Source organism: Ovis aries, chromosome 7, assembly GCF_016772045.2.
Source record: "Ovis aries strain OAR_USU_Benz2616 breed Rambouillet chromosome 7, ARS-UI_Ramb_v3.0, whole genome shotgun sequence".
Lineage (NCBI taxonomy): Eukaryota > Metazoa > Chordata > Mammalia > Artiodactyla > Bovidae > Ovis > Ovis aries.
The window spans coordinates 46,355,685-46,375,770 of record NC_056060.1 but is presented as its reverse complement, the minus strand read 5'-3'; the positions used below and the strand labels follow the sequence as shown (position 1 = coordinate 46,375,770).

General features: G+C 37.3%; 1 protein-coding gene across 5 annotated transcripts in view; it reads right to left on the bottom strand.

Moving 5' to 3' along the window:
* VPS13C (vacuolar protein sorting 13 homolog C) overlaps positions 1-20,086 on the bottom strand; it is a 181,184-nt gene that overhangs the window by 36,217 nt on the left and 124,881 nt on the right. For all 5 annotated transcript variants that reach the window (XM_004010549.6, XM_004010550.6, XM_004010551.6 and 2 more), the window contains 13 exons: positions 19,297-19,662; positions 18,821-18,907; positions 17,036-17,191; positions 16,608-16,872; positions 15,831-15,991; positions 14,430-14,551; positions 13,633-13,927; positions 11,739-12,128; positions 10,213-10,317; positions 9,326-9,490; positions 4,589-4,717; positions 4,171-4,304; positions 2,030-2,156 (listed from right to left, as the gene is read on the bottom strand). In XM_004010549.6, coding sequence (XP_004010598.3) covers positions 2,030-2,156; positions 4,171-4,304; positions 4,589-4,717; positions 9,326-9,490; positions 10,213-10,317; positions 11,739-12,128; positions 13,633-13,927; positions 14,430-14,551; positions 15,831-15,991; positions 16,608-16,872; positions 17,036-17,191; positions 18,821-18,907; positions 19,297-19,662 — 2,502 coding nt within the window. The remainder of the gene's footprint in view (positions 1-2,029; positions 2,157-4,170; positions 4,305-4,588; positions 4,718-9,325; positions 9,491-10,212; positions 10,318-11,738; positions 12,129-13,632; positions 13,928-14,429; positions 14,552-15,830; positions 15,992-16,607; positions 16,873-17,035; positions 17,192-18,820; positions 18,908-19,296; positions 19,663-20,086) is intronic.

Here is a 20,086-nt window from a genome sequence, read left to right as displayed (position 1 = left end):
CTGAAACTCCAGTACTTTGGCCACCTCATGCAAAGAGCTGACTCATTGGAAAAGACCCTGATGCTGGGAGGGATTGGGGGCAGGAGGAGAAGGGGATGACAGAGGATGAGATGGCTGGATGGCATGACCAACTTGATGGACATGAGTTTGAGTAAACTCCAGGAGTTGGTGATGGACAGGGAGGCCTGGCGTGCTGTGATTCATGGGGTCACAGAGTCAGACACAGACTGAGCGACTGACTTGAACTGAATGAGGAAAGTGCTTTATAGTACTGTGTGGATTTTCTTTGAATTCCCTTTTCATGTACACCTGAGCCCCGGCAGAGTTCCCTTCTCAGATCAGCCAGGAGACAAGGAAATGGCTAACTGTCTTATTTCTAGCTTAATTTTCATAACCTGGAAGATTACAAGTTGACTAAGGCACAATAATCTATTTCTTACTGTCTGGTTTTCTAACACCAAATAGAACAGAAATATTTAAAACCACAAGCCTGTCAATACACTATTGCCAGGATTCTTTATGATTCTGCCTTAATTTATAGACCTTGACATACTCTTTCAGGATGGCGACACCATTCTTTCTCCAGTATCTGTGTACTGCCTTATGGGAGTTGTGGTTGCTGAGGGGCATGAAATGTGAGGAGAATGAAAATAACACCAGCACAGTACAGGGACCCCTGGTCAAGCTAGCATGTCTCTGAGTCAGAGACATTGTAACAGGGAACTTAAGCTCCTCTCTACCACTTACAACCCTTGAGGGTTTCTCTGTTGTAAAAAGTAAAGCATAAGCAAGTAACAGAGCTCCATCAAACTGTCATGGCAAAAATCACTCCAAGAATCTCATAACCATCAGTCTGATTTTTCAAAACTCTATCTCTTTTATGGGTATTTCAGAGAGAATATAGGAGAGGATAATTCAGTCACTCTTGGCCAATTACTATTTTAAATAACCAAGAAAGCTTTTATGACAACTGGCATTATCAGACAGTGGAATATGACACTATATGAACTTTTCAGCATAGAATATAATCCTACAGAAACTAGGTACCACTCATGGAGGACCAGTGTCTTATTGGAGGGAGGCTGGCAGATGAATTCTTTTACTTTTATAAGTATTTATTTATTTGGCTGCACTGGTTCTTAGTTGTGGCATGTGAGATTTTTAGTTAAGGCATATGAACTCTTACTGTAGCATGTGGGATCTAGTTCTCTGACCAGGGATCACACCCGAGCAGCCTGCATTGAGACCATGGAGTCTTAGCCACTAGACCACCAGGGAAGTTCCTGGCAGATGAATTCTTAATCCCTTCCCAAAGTCTAAGTGTCTAGGAAATAACATGTTTAATTAATTTAGCTATCTAAATAGTATTTCAATAAGTAATTCATTCTATTTCTTATATGGACAGTTTACTACTGTCATACTCCTTTAATTAAAAAACCATATGGCTTTGATAGGGAAAACTTGCCTTAAAAAATCTTACAGCTAACAGTGGTATACAAAATAAAGCTGTTTTTCACTTTTAGCCTCAAAACTCTTTCCTTATTAAAAAAAGTAAATAAAAAAGTACTGGTCTTATGCAAGCTGAAACAGGCCAATTTTTTTTAATGCAAATATAGTATTTTGACTGATCTAGGACAAAATATTGGTGTGAACTATTTACCAACTAAAGCCCCAAAGCAACTTATTTTGAAAATACTTGCAATTCATTTTTAGTTCAATAAAGAAAAAGATGACAGTGTGAAGCTAACTTGTCTATTTCCTTTGTTATCAGGCACTTCCCTGGTGGCTCAAACAGTAAAGAATCTGCTGCACTGCAGGAGGCCTGGGTTCGATCCCTCGGTTGGAAGATCCCCTGGAGGAAGGCATGGCAGGCAACCCACTCCAGTTTTCTTCCCTGGAGAATCCCCATGGACAGAGGAGCCTGGCAGGTTACAGTCAATAGGGTCGCAAACAGTCGGACACGACTGACACGACTGACCGACCGAAGCACAGCACACTTCATAGGATACCCATTCACATCAGATGATACCTTTAACAGATCATGTTCCCCAACATTTGCTGCATAACTCCATTTAAGCTTTCTGGTACCAGTGGGATCTTCCCAGGCAAAGAGTCGAACTTGTCTTGGCAGCAACACCATTTCTTCCTTTGACCCGCTGAAACACAAGTGACAGAGGGAAGATTAAAATACCCTGGCCTTGAGAAACGTAGACCTGTGGTTTACTGAGGAGGGGACTGGCATAAACATGTTATAAAACTGCCTTTGTTAATAAAACACAACTCTGCCTAAAGATAAGTACCCTAAAATGTCCAAATAACTAATGATCTTGAAGCTTGAGGGCAAAGAATATTGCTCTTTCTGAAGCTGCAGTGTACTCTGAACTGATCCAGGTAAGATGGCACTAACAAAATTCATGAAGGTAAACAGACTGGTACCTCAGAATTCATCTATAGAAAAGGTTGTGAATAGTAAACTTTTTAGGAGCAGAGAACTTTACTTGGTACTCAAATTTGAGATTTTAATCAAAAGCAATGCATAAGAAGTAAGAGTCTCAGTAGAGAAAACAACGGTTTGTTCCCCTGCTACTCCAAGCGCGGTCCCTGGGCCAGCAGCACCAGCATCACCTCGAGGCTTGCTGGAAAGGGCAATATTCCGGGACCCACCAAAAACCAACTGACTCAGAACGTGCATTTTTACAGGATTTCTAGGAGATCTTAATGCTGATATTTAAGTTTAAGGAGTATTGGTCTAGATAACACAAGAGACTTTGCAGAGAACTAAAACAAAAAGTAACCCATTTAGGGTTTAATCTATACTTTCAAATCTCTCAGCAGATTCAAGCCATGAGAGTTAAGAACACGTTAAACCTGGAAAGCATTAATTTTTTAAAATTTATCTATCTATCTTTGGCTGTGCTGGGTCTTCACTGCTGTCTGAGGGCTTTCTCCAGTTGCAGGGAGTAGCGGGTCCTCTGCTGTAGCGTGTGGACTTCTCACTGTGGTGGCTTCTCTTGTTGTGAAGTTCAGGCTCTAGAGCGCTTGGGCTTCAGCAGTGATGGCCCGTGGTCTCACTAATTGTGGAACATGGGCTCTGCTGCTCTGAGGCATGAGGGATCTTTCCAGACCAGGGATCGAACCCATATCTCCTGCATTGGCAGGCGGACTCTTAGCCTCTGGATGACCAGGGAAGTCCCAGCAAGGCATTACTTTTTATATATTTATATGCGTGTGTATGTATACATATATATAATGGGTATTATTATTTTATATTATAATATATATATAAAAATAATGCCCTGAAGATTTATAATAATAATTCTTTGCAAATATATTATTACATATTTTAAGAATCTAAAGCTGCCTGTTTAATGACATCACCCAAGCTAAACAACAGCACACACAAGGACAACAAAATTCCTGTCAGTCTGTACTACAACACATTCAATATCACTATTTAATCTTCCACTTCTATCTGTCTTCAGCCCTCTGCCCTCCTGTTTAATATTCTACTCTCCTACAAAAACAATACGATTTATAGAGAGGTTCACTGAGCATCACGAGACCGCAAAAGAACGGTACTGCTTAAACAAGTTCACAGTTCCTTGCATGCAGTTCTGAAACGTAAAAAGCTTCAAAATCCCAAATGTTCTTAAGTTTGGTGTCCAAACTCATGTGGCAGCAAAACTTGATCTGAACTGATGGGAAACTATTAATACTTTCATTTATCTCACTTATTATGAACGTTTATACGTTTTGCTACAGGAATACTAATGTGCTGGTTACAGAGTACTGCCTCAGAACTTGCTAGGGCTATTAGCAATACACATCCCTATAACCTTTCTAAAATCTGAAAACACATGGAAGGTGAAACACATCTAGACCCAAAGATTTCCTAGAAGGAACTGTGGACCAGGGGCCTCCCTAGTGGCTCAGTTGGTAAAGAATCTGCCTGCCAATGCAGGGGACACACAAGACCCAGGTTCGATTGCTAGGTCAGGAAGATCCCCTACAGAAAGAAATGGCTATCCACTCCAGTATTCTTGCCTCAGAAATCCCAAGGACAGAGGAGCTGGCAGGCTACAGTCTATCGGGGTGCAAGAGTGGAGTACAACTTAGCAACTAAACCACCGAAAACAAATCAGATTTTCTAAGAACCTTTTTATTTCATACCTCTGTTTATATGTGAGGACGTCCCATGGTGTGTGGTTTATTATTAGGGCAGGTGCACATCCCTCATGGTAGTCAGAAAAGCTGATGACAGTTGAATGCGGAGCAGTATCTATATCCACCAAGATACCCCCATTCTATTGCAGAAAAAAGGTGTACGTTTGAAGCATTGGTTTAAACTGCACGTGACATTTAGAATTTCAATCACTCATACAGATATTAAAAAGCCTGTTTTCTTAAATTCCTACAGAAAATCACACTGGCTCTGATCTATTACAAACATATGTGCAGCATTATATACTGTTAGAGTTAGTATACCTTCTATTAATTATCAGGATATTTTAGAGAACGTCTTAATAAAATATTGTAAAGTAAACTTTAAAAATCAAAGATATTTTATTTTAAAAACAGGATAACGTACCAGATCTTCCAAGCTCAATAAAGTGCCATTATCCTGTTGGTTATAAAAGAATGGCCTGGATGATCCCTCACAGCTCACCACTCTCACACAAAGTTTGCCTGAAAATTTCTCAGGCCAAAATGGAAGGTTCTGAAAATATGAAAGTCAAATATCAGTCTTAAAACAATACTATGGTAAATAAAACAGTGGCTAATAAAGTTTTAAATTCTAATTCAGATCATAACTCAATTATCACTGTTTCTTAAAAGAGCTCCTTTACATTTCATATTGAGATTATTGACAATATAATGATTATTTATGAACCCAAAGAAATTCCATCAGAAATACAGATGTATTAGTCTTTTCATACTTACAGAATAATTACAATATGAGGAACTGAAGTGCTATTAAGAACATCTCAAATATCTTAAATATTTAAAAAATATAATCTTAATATTTGCTTTTATGAATTGCACTATGAATTCTTCCAGAGTATCTTGTCCTAGATAAACCACAAGGCAACTGAAGGCAGAAGACCTTGCTGGCACTCCTGACACTACCCCCCACAGCTGTTTGATCTTAATCTTGACCTTTTTGAGCCTCAGTTTCCTCACCTGTAAAACTGAGATTTTACTTCATAAAACAAAAGTTCCTCACCCATGACAGAATACTGGGTAAATTCTATTTCTGAAAAGAATACTGCTACTATCAAACCCACATCAAAGACAAAAAGATAAGGAACACGTATTTGCTGCCAAGTCTATGGAGATCATTCTAAGTGCCTTAGAAAGCCCATGCCTCTTAGAGGTTTAACTTTGTATTGTAAGTGGAGTCCCTCCTCTTAAACTTTTGGCCAAGCAATTTTAAAGAGAATTTTCGAATTATTTTTAGATGTACAGAAAAACAGTCCTATCCTTCAGTCAGCTGGTTTGGTTGAAAACTCAGGCAAATTCAGGCACTAATGCTTGTCGTTGCATCTGCCCTCTCCCCCACTTTCCTTATTCTCTTCACTTCACCTCTTGTTGAGTCTGCAAAGTTTTGTTCAAATACCAGCTCTTCTATGAAACATTTTCTTTTGATCTAGGCCACAATGATCTCAATCTCCAATAACCTTACTGACCTAAAAAAAAAAAACTGAGATTCAACTTCCTTCTCTGTAAAGTAAGGTGGTTGAATTTTGGGGATTTTTTTCAAGGAAACTTCCAGTTCATCTATTCAGAGATCCTATAACCACCTATCAGTCAGTTCAGTTCAGTCGTTCAGTTGTGTTAGACTCTCTGTAGACTCCATTGACTGTAGCACACCAGGCTTTCCGGTCCATCACCAACTCCCGGAGCTTGCTCAACTCATGTCCATTGAGCCAGTGATGCTATCCAACCATCTCATCCTCTGTTGTCCCCTAAACCTCGCAGTTCCCAGGACCAGGCGTCTTTTCCAATGAGTCAATTCTTCGCATCACATAGCCAAAGTATTGGAGCTTCAGCTTCAGCATCAGTCCTTCCAATGAATATTTAGGACTCATTTCCTTTAGGACTGACTGGTTGGATCTCCTTGTAGTCCAAGGGACTCTCAAGAGTCTTCTCCAACACCACAGTTCAAAACCATCAATTCTTCAGCATTCAGCTTCCTTTACCGTCCAACTTAAATCCATACATGACTAGTGGAAAACCATAGTTTTGACTAGATCAACCTTTGTTAGCAAAGTAATGTCTCTGCTTTTTAATATGCTGTCTAGGTTGGTCATAGCTTTTCCTCCAAGAAGCAAGCGTCCTTTAATTTCATGGCTGCAGTCACCATCTGCAGTGCCTTTTTACCCCCAAAAAATAAAGTTTGTCACTGTTTTCATTGTTTCCCCATCTATTTACCATGAAGTGATGGGACCTGATGCCATGATCTTAGTTTTTGGAATGCTGAGTTTTAAGCCAACTTTTTCACTCTCCTCTTTCACTTTCATCAAGAGGCTCTTTAATTTTTCTTTGCTTTCTGCCATAATGGTGGTGTCATCTGTGTATCTGAGGATATTGATATTTCTCCTGGCAATCTTGATTCCAGCTTGTGGTTCATCCAGCCTGACATTTCACATGAGGTACTCTGCATATAAGTTAAATAGGCAGGGTGACAATATATAGCCTTGATGTACTCCTTTCCCAATCTGGAAACAGTCTGTTGCTCCATGTCCGGTTCTAACTGTTGCTTCATCAAGTGGGCCTTAGGAAGCATCACTAGGAACAAAGCTAGTGGAGGTGATGGAATGCCAGTTGAGCTATTTCAAATCCTGAAAGATGATGCTGTGAAAGCGCTGCACTCAATATGCCAACAAATTTGGAAAACTCAGCAGTGGCCAGGACTGGAAAAGGTCAGTTTTCATTCCAACCCTAAAGAAAGGCCATGACAAAGAATGTTCAAACTACCGTACAATTGCACTCATCTCACATGCTAGCAAAGTAATGCTCAAAATTCTCCAAGCCAGGCTTCAGCAATACGTGAACAATGAACTTCTAGATGTTCAAGGTGGATTTAGAAGAGGCTTAGGAACCAGAGATCAAATTGCCAACATCTGCTGGATCATCAAAAAAGCAACAGAGTTCCAGATAAACATCTACTTCTGCTTCATTGACTATGCCAAAGCCTTTGACTGTGTGGATCACAACAAACTGTGGAAAATTCTTTAAGAGATGGGAGTATCAGACCACGTACCCTGCCTCCAGTAGCTTGCCATATATTATCTTCTTCTCTATGTATTAATTTAAGAGAGTCTTACGCCTTCCAAGATTGGATGTTTCTTGAATATAAAGACATTATCTTGACTACTGACAGAATAGTAAATTATTTTTATGTACATTTTACAGCACATATCCACATTTATATACATAGGAAGAACCATAAAATGAGTGTTAACAGTCTAGACTAGACTAGTGATAAATATTATCAACAATTTTTTCTTTTTAACGTATGTTTATAGTATTAAAGGAAAGTCTTTCAAAGCTGGCTGTCATAGTTTAACACACAAATATGGCAGCAAAGTGATTATGACAGAGAGATATATAATTCTTATTTACATGTTGATATTTACTTGTACATTTTCAGTTCAGTTCAGTCGCTCAGTTGTGTCCGACTCTGGACCCCATGAATAGCAGCACGCCAGGCCTCCCTGTTCATCACCATCTCCCGGAGTTCACTCAGACTCATGTCCATCGAGTCAGTGATGCCATCCAGCCATCTCATCCTCTGTTGTCCCCTTCTCCTACTGCCCTCAATCCCTCCCAGCATCAGAGTCTTTTCCAATGAGTCAACTCTTCGCATGAGGTGGCCAAAGTACTGGAGTTTCAGCTTCAGCATCAGTCCCTCCAAAGAAATCCCAGGGTTGATCTCCTTCAGAATGGACTGGTTGGAACTCCTTGCAGTCCAAGGGACTCTCAAGAGTCTTCTCCAACACCACAGTTCAAATGCATCAATTCTTCAGTGCTCAGCTTTCTTCACAGTCCAACTCTCACATCCATACATGACTACTGGAAAAACCATAGCCTTGACTAGACGGACCTTAGTCAGCAAAGTAATGTCTCTGCTTTTGAATATGCTATCTAGGTTGGTCATTACTTTTCTTCCAAGGAGCAAGAGTCTTTTAATTTCATGGCTGCAGTCACCATCTGCGGTGATTTTGGAGCCCAAAAAAATAAAGTCTGACACTGTTTCCACTGTTTCCCGTCTATTTCCCATGAAGTGATGGGACCGGATGCCATGATCTTCGTTTTCTGAATGTTGAGCTTTAAGCCAACTTTTTCACTCTCCTCTTTCACTTTCATCAAGAGGCTTTTAGCTCCTCTTCACTTTCTGCCATAAGGGTGGTATCATCTGCATATCTGAGGTTATTGATATTTCTCCCGGCAATCTTGATTCCAGCTTGTGTTTCTTCCAGTCCACCGTTTCTCACGATGTACTCTGCATATAAGTTAAATAAGCAGGGTGACAATATACAGCCTTGATGTACTCCTTTTCCTATTTGGAACCAGTCTGTTGTTCCATGTCCAGTTCTAACTGTTGCTTTCTGACCTACATACAGATTTCTCAAGAGGCAGGTTAGGTGGTCTGTATTCCCATCTCTTTTAGAATTTTCCCCAGTTTATTGTGATCCATACAGTCAAAGGCTTTGGCATAGTCAATAAAGCAGCTATAGATGTTTTTCTGGAACTCTTTTGCTTTTTCCATGGAAAAGATAAGAAAGCCTTCTTCAGCGATCAATGCAAAGAAATCGAGGAAAACAACAGAATGGGAAAGACTAGAGACCTCTTCAAGAAAATTAGAGATACCAAGGGAACATTTCATGCAAAGATGGGCTCAATAAAGGACAGAAATGGTATGGACCTAACAGAAGCAGAAGATATTAAGAAGAGGTGGCAAGAATACACGGAAGAACTGTACAAAAAAGATCTTCACGACCCAGATAATCATGATGATGTGATCACTCATCTAGAGCCAGACATCCTGGAATGTGAAGTCAAGTGGGCCTTAGAAAGCGTCACTACGAACAAAGCTAGCGGAGGTGATGGAATTCCAGTTGAGCTCTTTCAAATCCTGAAAGATGATGCTGTGAAAGTGCTGCACTCAATATGCCAGCAAACGGGAAACTCAGCAGTGGCCACAGGACAGGAAAAGGTCAGTTTTCATTCCAATCCCAAAGAAAGCCAACACCAAAGAATGCTCAAACTACCGCAGAATTGTACATTTTAGGAGCCAGTTATATTAAAGGAAAATTATTACCTCTGAAGAAGCAATATAGTTCCATTTATTAGTTGGCAGTGAGCCATCAGATGCAATTTCACCAACTTCTAGTTCTAATGATGACTTGTTCTCAATGGTATAAAAGGGAGTCAAAGTAACTATTCGTGTAAGATTAAAACTGCTCATTTTGATGCTGACACCAACCTGTGGAAAGGAAACAAACAAGTTTATCATTTCCCAGTACTTTACACAGCTTGAAACACACACAGCTATTCACTCACAGTCTTCTTCAAGTATTTTAAAATAGGATTTCTTAAATAGAGTAACTAAAAAGAACCATATTCCATGACTATCTTCTCACTAAGAAGAAAAATTTCAGATCCTTAGTCTGGGACCAGCAGAAACCAATTCAAGAAATATCTATCAGTAATTTAACTAATGATGACTTATAATAACAAACTTAATATTTAAAAATCCTTTACTTTTTCACAGTCCAAAATAAATTGTTTTAAAATCAGTGTACCCTTTCCTTTGCTGCTTTATTCTCTCTGCTATCAATAAAATGAAATAAAAATTTCAATGAGGTAATAAAACAACTAGTATCAGATTATTTAAATTGTTGCAGTGAAATTTAAGATTTATGACGTTTTGGCAGGGAGTGGTATGGAATGTGGATTCTAGTAATTCTGTGTATTTACTAAATTCCTTCCTTAAATGTATTCAAATCACTGTCTTAAACTCTGACAAATTTAGGCTTTGCTTTGATACTAACTGTACTAGAAATAAATAGACAGACATAACGTAATAGTAGACATCCTCCATGTAATACTCTGAATTCACATTTCTATACCCCTGAGGATTTCCAGCTTATTTAGTGAAGAAAACGTGAATGAAATCAGAGGTAAATAAGCCAGCAAAAACCTTACCAGGTACTCCATGTTGTTGGCAGGACACTTCACACATCCATAACTTCCCACTGTATCCAATGAAAAACCACTGGACCACGAACTAGTTGAAATTTTTAATTGTACCTACACCAGAGAACACAGACAATCATATAAGAAATCTAAAACACTGTATTAATTTTATTTGATGGATAGGTGCTAGACCACTAGACATTTATTTAATAACATGAGACACAGAAAAGTATTATCAAAGGCATGCTGCAAGTGGGTAAAGAAGCACAGGAACTCTAGGGGACAATACAATAAAAGCAGAGCTCTAAACTTCCTTTGCATTCACCTCTGCGATGAGTATAATGAATTTAAAGCTGTATACCAATGAGAACTTCTGTTACTTAGGAAGGAATTAAAAAGTAAAGCGATATTTTGCAGTGTCAGGTTTTTGATATAGAGCTAATGAATTCTTAAAACTTTAGCACACACAGGGAATTTATGCTTTTATTATTCAGCAAACAACGAAAAGTGTTGTGATAAGGAGAACGGAAGACACAATACCTGTCCTCAGTAAGCTTCCAACTAAACAGAGACAGAAAATACACACTAATAATTATAAGGCAAGACTTAATGTGATAACAGCCACATAAGAGGGATAAAATCCTATCAAACTGACAGGATAAAAAGCTTACTTATGGCTATGGGAAAAGGTAAAGTTATACAGAAGAAATCTAATTCTGCTCCTCTATTAACCTCCATCTACCCAGCAGATGATAAAAACCTGAGTATAACCACAGGTCAGACACATAAACAGGTACAATATCAAGCATTAATCAACACTTTATGACAGAGGTTCTCAAAGTATGGTTCCAGGCCCTACTCAAGACTACTGAACTGCACTATGGGGGCCTGGCTCAGCAGTCTGTTTTCAAAGCCCTCTAGGTGACTCTGTTGCACATTGAGATTGAGATTGAAAAGCACTGCTCTAACAGAACATGCATGGGATATCTAGCTCTGCTTTAGAGGATCAGAAAATCTTTCACACATGTCAGGCTGGAGCAGAATGTCAAAGCATGAACAGTGATAACGGGAAAACAAGAAGCAGACAGGGAAAGCGTAGGGCAAAAGACATTCTAAGCAGGTGCAGCTACACAAAAGCCCAGAGGTGAGCAATATAAAGATGTGAGTTTGCAAAGGAAAGAAACAACCAGAGCAAAAAGGATCAGATCAGGCCTTAGGCTTTGTTTTTCTCTCGAAGGCCCGCCTTAATCCTTCATACATATGAGGCTCAGTTAAAATAAACCAAATTCAACGGCTCTCTCTTTTGAAACCCCATTGCATCACTGGTAACCTACATAAAGTCAAGCTTTCCACTTGACACTATGTCAAGAACAGAAGTAATTCTAGGGGCACTGGAGAAAAAGATACCCCAGCCTTGGGACACTATTGTTGTTAGTTCCTAATAGCCCACTTAATCATGTAGTCCTTAAAAGTAGTCTTGGATCTAATACATACCAATGACACTGAATAATTTGTTTTTATCAACAAAAACACACCTTATTTTTACTAAAAATGTTCTTCTTCTTGAAAGAGAATAAAACAATATCCCTAAAATCAGCTGGATGTTTCACATGCGTATCTTCTGCACGATACTGGAGAACCCGAGAAGTCTTGTTGATTAGCCAGTAGGGACTGAAAATGGAGAGCTCCATCTGGCTGCCAATTCGCTTGACATGTATTGACAGGTCAACTGTCAACGTTTCTGCGGAGTCAGAAGAAAAACACACAAGGAAGAATTCGGGAAGTGTACTGCATATACGGAAATGTCCATTCCAGTTTTTGCCCTGATATTTCACCAGAACTAATTCCATTATTTCTCCACTGATTCGTGAATGTAGAACATTGGCTGCACTGCCTTCGGTCAGCTCATGAGTTTCTGCTGTTCCCTAAAAACAAACAAAAACTAAATTTGCTTACCAATTTTAAAAAAAATCTCTGCAATAACTTCCCTATCTTATACAAATACTAAATTACCTACCAGATTCACATTAACTGAGAAGTCTTCAAGGTACCATCTTTACGTATTATGAATATCCAACAATTACTAAGGACTAAAAAGAAAACACTGTATCATAGCCAAAGGCAGAAGTTGTCATTCAGCCATCAGCAAGCCAATGGCTGTTAGTTTTGAGAAAAAGTCAGACCCATGTCAAGAATCTAAGGCTGGATGCAAGAACACTGGCTATTTCCATTAAGAGATATGTCATTACACGAGCCACATAACAGCCTGTGCTTCAGCTTCATCCTTTATTCACATTCTACACTTAATGGTTCTCATACAAATAAAAGAAGGAAAGTGATGTCAAACTATTCTGACAAGCTATCTAAGGTGCAACTACTTTATAAATGAGTAATGGCAATATATTTTCAGGCAAGAATACTGGAGCAGGTTGCCACTTCCTTCTCCAAGGGATCTTCCTGACCCAGGGATCACACCTGGGTCTCCTGTGCTGCAGGCAGACTCTTCACTGTCTGAGCAAGAGCTTACTAAATAAATACTACCTAGTTCATCTAGTTAATTTTAGTCTCCACAAGACAAGCGTGGCTTCTTGTTACACAAAGAAAATTAATTTAGGTTCCAAACACTTTTCAGATTTTTGTATTTTGAAATGTTGCGGCATGAACAAATTTAAAAGCATTTACTATACTTCATTACTAGAAAATGTTCCCTAATATTTCTTAGGACAGACAGTAATTATTTTTTGGTTCATCTTGACCCAAATAGTCATCACTTTAAAATAAATTTGAACTAAATAATCATCACTTTAAAAACTAAGATTAACTTCATAATAAATTAAGATGAAGTATTTTCTCACTGGTGCTTTCCTGTACTTTAGCTAAGAGAACTGTACTTAGATAATAAAGAGATGATTATAATTATTAATTTATAGCAGATGCAGCAGAGTTCAGGGGTGAAGAACAAGGAATCACGTTGCTTCGGTTCAAACCTCAGTTCTACCATTTATTAGGTACAGGATTCTGAGTCTGTCACTTAACCCCCCTGTGACTCAGTTTCCTCATCTGTAAAATGGGTCAAGTAATAGCAACTTCTTTGGGAAGTTATTGTATGGACTAAATAATGCATGTAAAATACATGAACTAGTGGCTGGCACAAAGTAGATGCTATGCCAATTTTTGTTATTATTATTACTATCAAAGCATTACAAGTATGTGATGTAAAACACTGACCTCAACAAAAATACCATTTAAAAAAAAAAAAGAATTCACTCCATGCAATAATAAAAGTCAAACAAAATGCAAAACAGAGGGCATATATGTATACTTCTGGCTGACGCATGTTGATGTATGGCAGAAACCAATATAATATTGTAAAGCAACTATGCTTCAATTAAAAATAAATAAAATTTTTTGAAAATGCAGAAGATATACCTCGAGTAAGTATCTTAGAGAATATGGGAGAAAATTTCGCAAGGTGACAGTAGGGTAAAGGTGAATGATGTAAGCTGGATCCCAGTCTTCCCCCTGTGCACTTATATAGCTCAATTCATCAGGCACAGCAACTGTGTTGACTATGAGAGGTAAGAAGTTCATTTCTGTCGACGGACACTGCAGCATGCATCTGACTTCTTTGCTCCGATGAAGCTCTTCCTTCCAGGAAATGTAAGTGGTGGATTCTTTGTACTGATTCTCTAAGATACCAGCTGGCTGAATGAATAACTGACATCTAAAGAAAAAAACAAAGTGGGAAAAAATTTTTACTGAGAACTTAAGAAAAAGAATTCAATTGACTCTTCTTGATGACTCTACAAGACAAGTACTCTTATTCCTATTTCTATAGATAAGAAAAACAAAGCTAAGAAAAGTTAAGAAACTTGCCCAAAGTCACACAGCTGACTCTGGAGGCACTTTCTGAGAAAAACTGCTCTGTAAAAAATGACAACTAAAAAAAATAGTTAATTTCAAATACAAAGACAATCTAATAAGTTTCATAAAAATTCTGAAACATCAAATACACAATGAAAAGTTTCATTTGGCAAATTCAATAATAATATAAATATATTTCTCCATATGTCTTAAAATTGGATTTTATAGATCTTTAGATAGTAAGAATTATTGTTATTGTAGAATACAGATGTTTTACTTTTTTCCCAGAATATAGATGCTAATTCACAAAATTAAAAATATATATAATGAATCTAGTTTAATATATTCAAGGAAGTATCTACCTATATGAATCTAAAGGAACATGGAACTCCTCTTCAGGTCTGGCTATTCCAATGCGCTCCAACAGCTTCACATTCTTAACATATTTATAGATGATGAAAGCAATAGAAAAATGGTTTTTAATCTGTTGGACAAAAAACATACAAGTTGTTACAGGAAAAAAGACACAGATGTGTATAACGGACTTTTGGACTCAGAGGGAGAGGGAGAGGGTGGGATGATTTGGGAGAATGGCATTCTAACATGTATACTATCATGTAAGAATTGAATCGCCAGTCTATGTCTGACTCAGTGCAGCATGCTTGGGGCTGGTGCATGGGGATGACCCAGAGAGATGTTGTGGGGAGGGAGGTGGAGGGGGTTCATGTTTGGGAACGCATGTAAGAATTAAAGATTTTAAAATTTAAAAATAAAAACTAAAAAAAAAAAAAAAAGATGTAGCCATTCAAAAAGAAAACTGTGAGCTGCACACAATTATATTTAGATCTAAAAAATTTCAAGCCCCAAACTGGAAGATATTTTTATGGTAATTGAAAACTTTTATTTATTTAAGTGCTATATATCTGAAACTTGCTGTTAAATGGAAGCTAAGAATTATTAGGATATTCACATGTTCACATATTACATGCTGAATTTTAGTATATATTATAATCTTTCAAACATATATTAATCGTTGAAGACTTTAGCCATAATATTTTCTTCATTATAACCTTTTCTCAAAGTACTATATGACTAAACACAAAAGGATAGCAAAGGAAAAATGAGGTAAATAAATATGGTATAGTTCTTCCTTAACCTCAATGCAATATAGGTAGGACCTAATAGCCAAGAGAGAGACAACAATGACCAGAAGTTCAAACCCTTTCATTTTCATCTAATTTTATAGGTAAGAAGAAATGTTCTTTTGCTGACCATATGCTGAATCTATTACAACACACAGAAAAAGAAAAATTAATAGTCTTAAAAGTGAAAAAAATATTTATACAGATTAACATGCTAAATTATTTTTCCTGGGGAGATCATTCCAATATTCCTTCACACATACTTAAAAAATACAATACAAAGAGAATGGAATATAATCTTATTTGACCACTAGCTATTATTATAATACTCCCCAGTTTTGAATCTTTCAAGGAATAGACAAAAAGTTTCATTAATTTTAAACACAGGAGACAACAATAATCGACTTTAAACTAACAAGAGCATTTTATGAGCTATTTAAAATGAAGAATGTTACAAAAGTAAGTTGGACAGGAATCAGCAGCCAATTTAAACTATTATTTATTTCTGAAAATCAGTAATGACCTACAATAAAATGAAGTTTTACTATATTCCTATGGTCAGCCAAGTGATTTAATATTTCTTGATATACTATAAGGAACACAATTCACTTAACGCATTACCTGGAGAGGCGAACGAACGGTAATTACTTTATTCCCTTCAGTTGCATCAATCTGTACCACGAGTGAGTCAAAATGACTGGTATTGGGATTCCATACATTATACAGCCGCCGTCCAGGTCTGGCAACTGGGACTTTGGTCACTTCTGTATATCCATGAGGTGCTAAGGCAGAGCATTCCAAATACTAATTTACATAAGCTCTTATAAGACAGAATCAACAGCAGCACCTCAAAATAACAGCAAGCGTATTTTTTCTCATGACTAGAAATGATGACTACACAAAATTCTTGTCTAAGACACAGGAGCTAACACAGAAAGGAAACTATTTATTGTTATAACATTTTCTGACCCAAAACAATTTCTCCTGAGGGGGAGGTTTTGTATGCATTAAAACAAACAAGACCCAGTTCGTTCCTTATTGTCCCAACTCTATAAAACAATAAATATCATCTTGTTTTCTGAAATGGTGATAATTACTGCCAACATTCTGAGACATCTGAATATAGTTACTTTCACTCCTCACTGAACTCCCAACCTTTCTGAAGCATACGACATACTGCACTATTTAAGCATATAGAGATAATTTAGTTCTTTAAGGTAATTTTTAAATTAATAAAGTTTAATTTTCTCAAGTTTAGAGAAAGAAAACAAAAGTTTTTCAACTATTTGTTTCAAGCCTTTAGAAATCTGCAGCAAAATATTTTTCCATATTTTACCAAAAACAGGCTGATATCACTACTTCTAAAGACGCCCTTAAAAATAAAATAATACAGCATACCAAAGGTCAAGGAGAAGAGGGAGCTCTCTTGACGGCTGAGTATAGACAGTTTCCCTTGACGTGAAGGTTCCATAGTGGCATATTCCAATTCCAGAGTCTGACCAGCATCAACATCACACACATCACTTTTCTCAGGGCAGCCCATCACTCTGAGATTATGATTGGGCTGCACCTTAATGGGAACACCTACAGAATTTGTTACTGTAAAAGGAGCCCTGTCTTTTAAAGAGTAGTCAAAAGTAGAAGCAGTGCCCTCTGAAAAACCCTGCAAAGGAATACAACAGCACAATTAAATGTTTGTAAACTACAGGGGTTTTTTTCAAAAACTAAATTATGACTACGTGTTTTTTAGAAACTAATGCTGATGACACACAAAAATAACACCCACGTTTCAATCTAAATTCCATCTGACCAAGAACTAAACATACTTTTGCTAAATTGTTGAAAACATTAAGACAGCTTTTGGATATTGTTATATTCATTGTATCTCCTGAAGAAATATCAACTTCTGTTTGTGGCTCAGGAAGTGCAGTAAAATCATCTCCTGGCATCAAAGTTTTATCTTGGACTGGATTCTTCTTTACCTACAAGGGTAAATACATTAGAAACTTCTCAGCCAATGAATAATAAAATTAAAATACTCTTGATAGAGTTAAATTCTTCTAACTTTGTCACTTAATATCAAGGCTCCTCAAAATTCTCAAACATATTCAGCACTTCACCTTGACTTAGCACAGATCCACATTCTTTCTTCCAGTGTGTAATCCACACGCAGGGAAATGTTTAGAACTGTGCCATGGAAGCACTCCAAGTAAGTTACGATAGTTGTCACTCGTCTGTCCTCTACAGAAAGCTATTTGCCTAGTGCTACCTGACTGACTGGTCACTTTATGCTGATGAACATCCTAAGAGAACACTGAAATCTAAACTGATCTGCACTGGAAGTAACACCTGGAACTTCTTCTACTTTTCACCAGTAATACCTATAAATAAGTAATACAATAAGCTTCCAATCAGTCATCAGACTCCATCATAGCTTTTATTCTAAAGGCATTTCAAAAATCTTATAAAACTTTGTGAGCCCACCCACACCAAAGAAGGCTAGGTCAGAAATATTATTTCTACTTTACTGAGAGGAAATTGGGACATAGGTTAAGTGACTGCTCATCTTTAAAATAAGAAATGGCTGAACCAATTTCAATGCCTCACACTTGAGTCAGGCTGCCCCAGAGAGATGTGATGGGATCACTTGTGAAAGGTATAAAAGTATGCTCCTGTTAATCTAGAAAGACGGGCTTCAGTATCTAGGACTCTGAAGGGTTTTCAAGAAGTACCATAACGAGGTAACATAAAGAATTCACAAACCAGGAGAGCAGTTCTTGAGTCTTTCCGTGTCTGAAAACGATAGAGATTCACTTATGTGGGTTACTATCTATCAGTATGTACTCTATGAGAAACTAAAGCTGTTTCTGCTACTCAGGCACTCAGTCACATCCAGTTCTTTGTGACCCCATGGACTGTAGTACAGCGGTCTTCCCTGCCCTTCACTATCTCCTGGAGTTTGCCCACATTCATGTCAATTGATTTGAAAAAAAACTAAAAACTGAGACATTTTTAAATATTCATTTAAAACTAACAATTACATGTTAATAATATTTTAATGAAAAATAACTGTTAAAAATACATAGTGAGAAGGGCATTTACAAATCTCTTTAGGGCAAACCTCAGGAGAAGACAGATGGATAGTCAAAATGGATAATCAACAAGGACCTACTATATAGCACATGGAACTTTACTCAATGTTATGTGGCAGCTTGGATGGGAGGGGAGTTTGAGGGAGAATGGATACATGTATGCGTATGGCTGAGTCCCTTTGCTGTTCACCTGAAATTATCACAACATTGTTACTTGGCTATACCCCAATACAAAATAAAAAGTTTTAAAAAACTAGAAGACAGGTGGTCTCTCATTTCTAATTCTGTATACAATCTGTTGCAAAATTACATGTTCTTTGGAAAATTCTACTGTTTGCTTATGAGAGAATGAGAATGAAAATGACATACAATGACTGGATGTTATTATGAAAAGAATTTTGATCCCAGTATCCTCTAAAAGGGTCTCAAGGATCCTGGACTACATTTTAAGAATCTCTGAACCTTTTGAAAGAATATATATAAATTAATGTACACAATGATATTTTATGATTTCCTTACAGCAAGGCTTAAATTCCATGGTCTTTTCTCCTCCACTCTCTCAATCAGTGGCTCCCAAACAGCATGGGTCTCATTGTAATAATGAACCTGGAAAGGCACAGAATTAACAGAATTATAATGAGAGTCTTTAAACTTTAACTACATATTTCCATAACCAGTATAAAAATACTAAGTAATGTAATATGTCGATAACCATTTTAAAAACATGCCTAAAGACACAAAGAATATACATAAAGAGGGTGTATTTTATTCTACTCTGTTACTTGGCTTCATAAATTATTTAGCAAAAGAACCCTTTAAAAATGATGGCCAAATAAACAGAATTATACATCAACAAATTAAATATTAGACTGTATTCTCTATTCATATGTATGCTTGCTATGATCATGCACACACAAAAAGCTCTCTACTTAATTCATCAGTCGTACTTTTAAGAAATTGCCTCCGCAGGAAGGTAAAAATTAATGTGGTCATACCTCTAACGTCATGTCAGCAGAAGCAGCCATTAGGGAAGTCCAATTTTTAATATTTCCTGAAAACTTAGACTCTGCCAATAATAAAGGTACAGTTCGATGCCCAAGGCCACATTCTAAGGTAACTTGAACTGACTGGACAACAACAGCACACTTTTCCTCTATCGACTGATTTTCAACGTCTCTGAAACTTTCTGTTAATTCTGTGCCCATGTCAACACCAAGAAACCAAGAGTTGCAATCGCTAATAGATTTGATGTCCCAAAGATTTTCTGTTTCCTTAGATGTATCTTTGGATTCATCTTCTTTTGTCTTTGGGGACATAGCAGCCATTATTGTCATCACAGTATTAAGAATTATGGGTGAAATCTTCAAAAAAAGAAAGCAGAAAAAAAATTCAGAGTAAATTCTTTCCCAGATGAGAAGAATGAACACATAATACAAAAAAATTTAAGTGACTAATTAAAAATTTACATATATCAACTTTACAACTAAGGAATACAAAAGAGAGCACACACAAAATCACAAATCCAGTCAACTGACCTCAAACCAGTGATTTCTGCTCAAGTTGTTCTAGAGTTAAGTAACTAACATGCATGTCAACTGTCGAAACCTAAAGTTAAATCAATTAATTCAGAGGCAAATAGTGTTATGTGAAGAGAAAAATGCAGAAGGGTAACTGAACTTTTCAACCAACTGCATTAACTAAACCAAATTGTGTGATCCTCACCAAGATACACACACATGGTTTTCACTGGTCTCACTGAAACAGGAAATCTGAGAATCACCATGG